At 39.9% G+C, this 9,934-nt stretch overlaps 1 protein-coding gene across 2 annotated transcripts; it reads left to right on the top strand.

Annotated features, from left to right (window-relative positions):
- The first annotated feature begins 30 nt into the window (after positions 1-30).
- On the top strand, positions 31-8,221 carry UQCRH (ubiquinol-cytochrome c reductase hinge protein). 2 transcript variants are annotated; one of them, XM_065913808.1, is made up of 5 exons: positions 62-175; positions 4,827-4,853; positions 5,327-5,474; positions 5,569-5,730; positions 8,009-8,221. In XM_065913808.1, the coding sequence occupies exons 3-5, from the start codon at positions 5,412-5,414 to the stop codon at positions 8,039-8,041; spliced, it is 258 nt and encodes an 85-aa protein (XP_065769880.1). In that variant the 5' UTR covers positions 62-175; positions 4,827-4,853; positions 5,327-5,411; the 3' UTR covers positions 8,042-8,221. The 2 variants fall into 2 exon arrangements, with proteins under 2 accessions (XP_065769875.1, XP_065769880.1); XM_065913803.1 differs by lacking the exon at positions 5,327-5,474 and having other exon boundaries at positions 31-175.
- The last annotated feature ends 1,713 nt before the right edge of the window (positions 8,222-9,934 follow it).

The raw sequence follows: 9,934 nt of genomic DNA, 5'->3' as shown, positions 1-9,934 counted from the left end.
GCCGCACTTCCGGCCAGATCGCCGGATATCCGCTGAGTGACCCTTACAAGTCCTTTTTGATCCTCAAGTGGAATAGGTGCCGCTGTTGCAGCTTGTGTTGAGTCCAGAACCGCAGCCGGACATGGGGCTAGAGGACGAGCAAAGGATGCTGACCGGGTCCGGAGATCCCAAGGAGGTAAGACTCTCGGATGACTCGACCTCCTTTCACAGCCCTGAGGCTCAGGACCTCACCCGCCAATGCACGGGACCCTCTGGGCCCCCGTTTCCCACTAGAGTTTGCAGGGTTGGGAGAGCTGGTTCCCCGTACCTTTCCCCAGAGTTCGTCGGGTGACCTTGGGCAAGTAGGTGACTAGGCTTTCTCTGGGCTTCGGCTTTCCCATTATGTGAATGTGATGAAGGTTTAACGAGAACAAAAATGTTTTGTGGACTAAATTTTTGTAAAAATGAGGCGTCCTTATGTTTTTAGTCAATCAGCTGTTCAGAGCCTGTAGTTTGACGAATTTGGGGAGCAAGCTGCCTCAGCTCGGGTCAGGGATCCTGGGATATCTTCTGTGGAGATTCCGGGCATCAGGCCTTAGGCTAGTTTCTGTGAAAACGTGATTTCGTTTTCCTTGGGTGGGGGGAAGGGAAAAGTGTCTTTGGGGACAGTGTGGGGATGTGCGGTATAATTCTGTGATGAGAGAGGGAGCTCTTTCTCAGACTGAGAATGCCAGTTTAATACTAATCATTTATTGGCTGTTTACGATTCCAAGTGCTTTATATGTACTAATTCATTTAAGCCACATAATAGCCCTGTGAGGTATTAGGTAGTCATAGTATTGCCATTTTACATAAGGAAACAAGCATAGAGAGGTTAAATATCTAATCTGAGTACACACAGCTAATAAATCATGGAGCCAGGAATTGAACTCAAACAGGGTGGTTCCAGACAAGGCTTAGCCACAGTGTTACATGGTTTTACAGAAGCCAGCTGGTTTTGTTTCCCATCACATTTCCTATGTTTTGTTCTTTGGTCACTTCCCTGCAGTTGTTCTGGGTTTATGGGTTAAGAATAATTGGGAACTAGTTTATCCCATAATTTTTTCTAGTCTTATTTTCAGAAAAAGGACAAGAAAGAAATGGAGCCAATCTCGGGAGGTTCAACTGGAAGTATACCAGAAAGTTCAGTAGGGCTCATCACAGCAGTAGATGAGAAAACAAAGTAAACAAGTAGTCAGTTTTAAAATGAAGAAATCTGAGGTTTATTATGAAGAACCTATACATCTTGAAGGTTGAATCTTTTTATTTAGTGTGACCTTGGTTTTTATCATTGATATGAAGTTTACCTGAAGTATTCCATATTCAGACTTGTATTTGGATTTGTTTTCTCAAAATATACCGTGATATTTTTGACACAAAATTATCAAAAATGATCAATAAAATAATCAGTGTAGTAACACTGCTAATAGGGAAAGGATATAAAGGCCTTGCTTCTAGGATATTGATTTCTGGTTTCTAACTCAGGCAGAATGGGATTTCGGTTTTTTTGAATAACTGCTTTCAGGATGAATTTTTTTTTTAAGAGCAAAGTTAAGAAATATTGTTTAGTGGAAAACTAGACCTGTACATCCTAAGTAATAACTTCACATTTAGAAGACACCTTTGTTAATTTGAGAATCAGCAGCCTGGATTACAGTGAAACCTGTCCTGTCCCTCACTCCCAGTTTTCATAAGCTTTAGTCCCTTCCCTAAAGATCATGGTAGAGAATGGGGCAGATTGTATAGAGTTTTGAAAACACAGTGAGGGATTGTTGAACTATTTTTTTTTTCTATATATATACATTTTCTTTCCCTTCCTGCAAACGTGGACATGTACATGCACCAGCGGGCAAATGCTTTACTTTTGACAGGTTGAGTTACTGATCAGGCACTACTATGCCACAGATTGAAGACTGTGCTCTTCTTCTCAAAGTTTTTTTTCCCCCATACCCCTTGGAAGAAAAGAAACTGAGGTTGAAATAATAGGTAGGGCCTGATGTTTTTAAGCTTGTGAGTGGAGTTGTGTAGAGCTTTGGTGCACTTATATTGATAGTGTACTTAGAGTCCTGAAAGTTCAGCAAGCCAAAAAGCAGTGACAAATTATCTTTAAATTCTGGCTAAAGGAGAGTTTAGGTTTGGCTATTTTCATTTACCCAATTCAAATTCAGAACATAGGAAAAAATGTTAGCTTTCTACCTAACTTGGTTTGGGAATTTAGCTATTTCTGGTACTACTGGTATGTCTCAGAATTTAGAAGAAAATATATTTAAGTTGGGGACTTTCCTGTAGCTCAGATGGTAAAGAATCTGCCTGCAATGCAAGAGACCTGGGTTCAATCCCTGGGTAAGGAAGATCCCCTGGAGAAGGAAATGGCAACCCACTCCACTGTTCTTGCCTGGAGAATTCCCTGGACAGAGGAGCCAGGCAGGCTATAGTCCAGGGGATCACAAAGAGTTGGACATGGCTAAGCAGCTGACACACATACACACGCTGATTCCATATGAACAGTTGACAACTTGAATGACTGATTAATTTGGTTGCATTGGGTCTTAGTTGCTGCACGATGGGATAGTCATTGCATGTGGGTTCCAGAGCACGCAGGTGCAGTAGTTGCAGCAGGTGGGCTTACTTGACCTTGAGCCATGTGGGATCTTATTTCCTCAATCAGGGGTTGAACATGGATCCCCTGCATTACAAGGTGTGTTCTTAACCACTGGACCACCAGGGAAGTCCCTGAATCTTTTTTTTTCCCCCGTAATTAAAACATTTAATGAGCATAAATATATGACAGACATTATAGATACAGTTAGGTATTACATATAGCATAGTATTTGCAAAATCTATACATTAAAATTGATATGGCAATTTTACTGTGACAGCTTGACTCTATATCAGAAAATGTTTGATTAGTGCTTGTTATTACTAAACTGGGAGCCCCTTAAGGGTCTATTATAATTAATCAAATCATTACAGATACAAAGTGCATAAACTTTTAGAGCATTGTACACACTTAAGTTTGTTGCTAATGAACATGAGATTCTGTGTCCTTGTTTAAATATACTCAGGACTTGTTTTATTTTTTCTCCATTTATTTTTATTAGTTGGAGGCTAATTACTTTACAATATTGTAGTGGTTTTTGTCATACATTGACATGAATCAGCCATTCAGGACTTGTTTTAATCAGGTAGGGTAAGGTAATCATGGAGACAACTTTTTTTTTTTAATTTAGACTACTTTATAATTTATTTTAAAATTATTTAAATTGTATAACCTGTAAAGTTGTTTATATCAATGACCCTGTCTAGTATGATATCTATTACCCTTCTTCAAAGCATAACCAAGATAGGACAACTGTTTTTGAATGAAGTTTATTACTATAGTTCCTGACTATATATAGTTATATATAGCGACTGGACTGACTGACTATAGTTCCCAAGAGAAGAGGGCAGGCCATACCACCCAGGGCCACATGGGGAGGTGCCAGAACCAATCAGGAGCCGAAGAAGGACTAGGTGAGGCAGGATAGGCATGTTCTGGCAAGTTTTGTTGTTGTTCAGTCACTCAGTCGTGTCCGACTCTTTGCAACCCCTTGGACTGCAGCATACCAGGCTTCCTTGTTCTTCACCGTCTTCCCGAGCTTGCTCAAACTCATGTCCATTGAGTTGGTGATGCCATCTTGTCCCCTTCTCCTGTCTTCAATCTTTCCCAGTATCAGGGTCTTTTCCAGTGGGTCGCTTCTTCCCATCAGGTGCCCAAAGTATTGAAACATCAGCTTTAGCATCAGCCCTTCCAATGAATATTCAGGCTTGATTTCCTTTAGGATTGACTGGTTTGATCTCCTTGCAGTCCGTTTCCTTGCAGTCCAAGGGACTCTAAACAGTTTCTCCAACACCAATGGCTCTCAGCCTTCCTTATGGTCTAACTCGCACATCCATACATGACTATTGGTAAAACTATAGCTTTGACTATACGGCAAAGTAAGATCTCTGCTTTTTAATGCGCTGTCTAGGTTTGTCATAGCTTTTCTTCCAAAGAGTAAGCGTCTTTTAATTTCAATGCTGCAGTCACCATCTTCATTGATTTTGGAGCCCAGGAAAATAAAATCTGTCACTGGTTCCATTGTTTGCCCATCTATTTGCCATGAAGTGATGGGACTGGATGCCATGATCTTCTGTTTTTGAATGCTGAGTTTTAAGCCAGCTTTCTCTCCTCTTTCACCTTCCTCAAGAGGCTTTTTAGTTCCTCTTCTCTTTCTGCCATAAGGGTGGTGTCATTTGCATATCTGAGGTTATTGATATTTCTCCCGGTAGTCTTGATTCCAGCTTGCGCTTCATCCAGCCTGGCATTTTGTATAGTGTACGCTGCATATAAGTTAAATAAGCAGAGTGACACTATCCAGCCTTGACATACTGGCAAGTTTAAGCCTGGATAATTTCTTAATAGGCTGTCGACTTTGGGCTGGTCCCTTTTTGTTTGGTACTTACCCCTGATGTGATTAGTACAGGGGCAATAATTGGTTTAGTGTAGGAAAGTTATATAAAGGTAGATGGTAAGAAGGGTTTTGGATTGGTTTCTTTGAAATGTGTGCCCCCTGGCAAGTTGTTTGCCAACTGTAGAAATTAGGCAGCCCTGGGAGGGGCTGTCTCCAGGATTAGCGAGGCTCCTAAAGTGTCAAAACACCATAAAATACAGCAAATTTTAAAACATGACTAATACTGTCTATCCTTAGTAATTACAACATCAGTATGATTGTGAATATATATGTCATAAAATTGCTGCTGACATTAATTTTGTTTTCATTTTGTAGGAGGAAGAAGAGGAAGAGGAATTAGTGGTAAGAACTGTCTCAGGTTTGGAACCATCTCAGTAAAAGAAAGTTTTGAGTTTCATGAAACTAAGGGCATTTTAAGGATACTCAACACCTTGGAGAGAATGGGAGTGGAAAAATCCTTTAATACTCCTGTTCAGTGTTTGTGGCATGTGGGCCTGGGAAGCTGAGTCTTTTCTGGGTTTGGGGCTTCTACAATCATGGTATCAGAGAGCACAGTAGCAACTTGAAGGCCTGGTACTCAATCATGTGCTCTTTGTGATCTAATAAGGAATTCTAGAAGGAATCTTAAATGATCCTTCTCCATGTTAACATGGCCTTTTTAGCTGGTCAGCTGGGTTGCATAGGCCAGTTGTCCAGTGAGGGGAATTAAAATTCAGACATTATATATCCCAAAATGATGTGATAATAAACAAGGCAGGCCTCCTCTAGATGTCCTTCAAATTTGGCCAGGTTTCCTTTATCACCTTGTTTTTCAGATAGGACTGAGGCTTTCAGTGCATACTGGCAACCCTGGAAGGCAGGAATGTGAAACTTTCCCCTACTACTTAGCATCAGAATTAAATGGGAGACCCCATTCTGCTCTTACTGGCGGCAGTGTGGCTCCGCCAGCTGGCCTTCTGCACGGTAATTCAGAGGCAGCACCTTGGTTTGGTGGTTGTATTAAAGCATGTGGTTTGTGGGTCTCCCGAAATCCCCATTTTGTGTGTTTCTCTCCCAGGATCCTCTAACAACAGTGAGAGAGCAGTGCGAGCAGCTGGAGAAATGTGTGAAGGCTCGGGAGCGGCTAGAGCTCTGTGATGAGCGTGTATCCTCCAGGTCACAGACAGAGGAGGACTGCACAGAGGAGCTCTTTGACTTCTTGCATGCAAGGGACCACTGTGTAAGTCAGCCTGAAATCCGGAAGGGGAATGCTTATAGTGGCCAGGGAAGACTTGGTGATGACCACCTTTCTTTCCATCCTAGGAGCAGGACAATGCTGAGCATTTTACATACATAATCTTACATAATCCTATGATTCACTGAAGATAGATATTCCCATTTTACAGATAAAAAACTGAGGCTCAGAAAAGAGATGTGATGTTCCAGTGTACACTGCTAAGCAGTAGGAAAACTGGATTCTGTATTTTAAGTACAAAAGGCTATTCTTTAATATATATCCTCCATTGTGTCTTGTACATAAGAGTTGGTAAAAAAGTTTTTTTTTTTTAAACTTGTTTTTGACTCCCTCACATATGTAACAGTAAGGTATTTTAATAAAGTACAGGGTAGGCAAAGTTTGATATGATTGTTTATGTTAAAATTGGGTGGCTAATAAGTATATGAAAAGATGCCTAACACCATTAGCTTTCAGGGAAATGCAAATCAAAACCACGAGATATCCCTTCACACCTCAGGATGGCTATAAAATAAAAAAATATGGGGAGAAATGGGTGAAGGGGGATGGTAAATAACTCCCCACAAAATAGTTAATGACCTCCACTATCATAATTTATGCTTCAGCAATCCCAATTTAGGTATTTTAATGTGCAAAAATACAGTGCAAACATACAAATGCACATGCATACATATTTGTACACAGCTCCTATAAACACATTCTGACAGCTAAAGAAAATTTTGTTTGGCCATGCCATGCTGCACATTTTGCAGGGTTTCCTGACCAAGGATCGATCCTGTGCATGCTGCAGTAGAAGCATGGAATTCTAGCCAACCACTGGACCCACTGCCAAGGAATTCCCTGGAGTTTTTTTTTTTTAATAAATAAGAACAAAAACCCAACTGAAGTCATACTGTCTAGAGATAAACATGTTTTCTTATATAAGCTAACATTCTTAAACAAAATGAAATCATAATAACATAACACATTTACATATAAAATATGAAGGAGCATTATATTCCTTTCCATTGATGTATATTCATATTTTATCCATCCTCTAGTTTATAATTATTCATACAGCTTTTTTTCAACGTGATTTTAGTGGAAAGAGGGAAAACTTATATACAAAATACTTAACATACTGCTTTCTATATCTTAAGAAATAAGTGTTGGTGATGTGGAGAAACTAGAAACCTCATATACACTACCTATGGGAATGTATATTGGTACAGCCTTATTGAAAGGTCTGGCAGTTCTTCAAAAGGTTAAACTTAGAGTTAACATATGACCCAGCAATTCTACTCCTAGGTGTACACCCAAGACAAATGAAAACATTTCTACACAAATATTTATAGAAGCATTATTCATAACAGGCACAGTTGGAAACAATATAAATGTCCACTAGCTGATAAATAAAACTTGATGTATCCATATAAAGGAATACTATTTGGCAATAAAAAGAAATAAGTATGGTACTCAAAAAACATGTCTGTTGGTGGGGTGGATAAACAAAATGTAGTATGTACATACAATGGGATATTATTGAGTCTTAAAATGGAAGGAAACTGATACATGCTACAGCATAGGTGAACCTTGAAAACGTGCTAAGTGAAATCAGTCAAACACAAAAGAACAAATTTTCTACTTATATGAGGAACCTAGAGTAGTACAATTCACTGAGATAGAAAATTGAATGGTAGTTGCCTTTATTTAATGGGTATAGAGTTTTAGTTTGGGAAAATGGAAAAGTTCTGGAGGTTGATGATTGTAGAACAATGTGAATTACTTAAGGCAAGTTGCTGTTCCTTCCCCCCACCATTTTATTTTCCTCATAGCATTTATCACTACCAGAAGTTATACGTATATTTCTCTCGTTGTCCTCTTAAGTTCTATAGGACACAGATACTGTCTTGTTTACCGTAGTGACTCAGAGTCTAGAATGGTATCTGGCATATAGTAGATGTTTTATAAATATTTGTTGAATTAGTATGCACTGTGATTGGGAGTCATGTTTCTTTGGGAAAGACAGGAAGGACAGGAGCTTGTTAAAACCTAAATATGTAGTTTAGGTTTTAAAGGAAAATTAAAAGATGAAAAAGTGGGAAAGAGATTCCCAGTTAAGAAGAAAGTATTCTAGTAACTGAGGGGAGTTCGTTAGGGCTCAAGAAGAGTGAGAAGGTGAGTAGTTAGGGAAGAGGCAGTGCTGCTCCAGGTTATGAAGAGCCTTGTAATTCATGACATTAAACATGCCAATTGATGACATCCTTTTCTTTCCCCCATCTAGGTGGCCCACAAACTGTTTAACAGCTTGAAATAAGTGTGCAGATTTATTCAACCCAGCCTTCATCACCTGGGCATTAGGATATTTCCTCATGGTTTTGAACATGATGTTTATTTGTGTAACTAAGTTCACGTGAATCTCAAGGATTTTGGCTTAGGCAAGTAATTTCTGTGTAATTATCAGTGATTTCATCTTAATAAAGTCCAATGATCAGCAGTCTTGCCTTCTTTTTTTTTTAATTTAAAAATTTTAAGCATGAGGATAGATAGAATAATCATCGACCCCCATGTACTCATTACCTAGCAATAATAAGGACATTTAAAAATTTTACTTTGGCATTAGTAACACTAATTGCTTAATATCATTAAATACTCAGTTCATATGAAAGTTTCTTTTATCTCAAAAGTGTCTTGGGAATTCCCTTGGCAGTCCAGTGGTTAGGGCTTCGAGTTTCCCCAGCAGTTGGGCACAGGTTCAGTGTCTGGTCGGGGAACTAAGATCCTGCAAGCTATACAGCACAGCCAAAAAAATAACAGCAAACAGTTTTTGGTCTCAGTGTCCAACAAGATTGCTTTTCTTTAAAAATACTGTTTTTTAAGGGAGAGTGGAGAGGGGTTCAGTTCAGTTCAGTTCTGTCACTCAGTCGTGTCCGACTCTTTGCGACCCCATGAATCAGCACGCCAGGCCTCCCTGTCCATCACCAACTCTGAGTTTACTCAAACTCATGCCCATCGAGTCAGTGATGCCATCCAGCCATCTCATCCTCTGTCATCCCCTTCTCCTCCTGCCCCCAATCCCTCCCAGCATCAGGGTCTTTTCCAATGAGTCAACTCTTTACATGAGGTGGCCAAAGTATTGGAGTTTCAGCTTCAGCATCAGTCCTTCCAATGAACACCCAGGACTGGTCTCCTTTCGGATGGACCCGTTGGATCTCCTTGCAGTCCAAGGGAGTCTCAAGGGTCTTCTCCAACACCACAGTTCAAAAGCATCAATTTTTTGGCACTCAGCTTTCTTCACAGTCCAACTCTCACATCCATTCATGACTACTGGAAAAACCATGGCCTTGACTAGATGGACCTTTGTTGGCAAAGTAATGTCTCTGCTTTTTAATATTTCTTTTTAATGTCTCTGCTATCTAGGTTGGTCATAACTTTCCTTCCAAGGAGTAAGCGTCTTTTAATTTCATGACTGCAGTCACCATCTGCAGTGATTTTGGAGCCCCCAAAAATAAAGTCTGACACTGCTTCCACTGTTTCCCCATCTATTTCCCATGAAGTGATGAGACCAGATGCCATGATCTTAGTTTTCCGAATGTTGAGCTTTAAGCCAACTTTTTCACTCTCCTCTTTCACTTTCATCAAGAGAGGGGTACTGGAGTCTAAACAGGGTGAGGAAAGAGGACCTGGCCAGGCAGTGCTGGCAATGGGAGATTGGGTACATAGACACAGGGGGAATTGATCCAGTAAGTTGCTATATTGGAGATAATGAGAGCTAGCAGAAAATGGAGTTATGAATATAGAAGAGGATAAAACCAGAATGAAGCCTGCAGTATTCTTATTGGTATGAACTAAATAAATACAAATTTCAATGTAAGTAAATACAGATGCCAATGTGTATATGTAGGGAATATATACATTCTTCACTTTGGCCCACAAGAGGGCTTTATTATCCAGTCAAAGGATCCAGGGCTTGGAGAAATGGGTGATTCCAAGCCTGGGGTGGGGAAAGTATAAGATCAACCTGAACATTTGATTCAGAGAGAAGGAAGTGCTCAAAGAATGATAGGGACATATCAAAAGTACATAAAACCCCTAGCCAAATCTGGGACAACTTGAGCATTAAAAACATGAAGGTAGTGGATTATAACTCACTGAATAAAGCAGAAATCCATCAATCATACTAATTATATAAGTAAGTGAATCAACTGAA

Source organism: Muntiacus reevesi, chromosome 1, assembly GCF_963930625.1.
Source record: "Muntiacus reevesi chromosome 1, mMunRee1.1, whole genome shotgun sequence".
NCBI classification, from domain to species: Eukaryota; Metazoa; Chordata; class Mammalia; order Artiodactyla; family Cervidae; genus Muntiacus; species Muntiacus reevesi.
Note: the sequence above shows the minus strand (reverse complement) of the source record. Positions and strands in the feature narration are given on the sequence as shown.

Coding starts and splice junctions, on each gene's coding strand:
- UQCRH (XM_065913803.1), top strand. CDS start 122: ATGGGGCTAGAGGACGAGCAAAGGATGCTGACCGGGTCCGGAGATCCC. Junction 176..4,826: donor GGTCCGGAGATCCCAAGGAG/GTAAGACTCTCG, acceptor TTCATTTTGTAG/GAGGAAGAAGAGGAAGAGGA. Junction 5,731..8,008: donor TGCATGCAAGGGACCACTGT/GTAAGTCAGCCT, acceptor TCCCCCATCTAG/GTGGCCCACAAACTGTTTAA.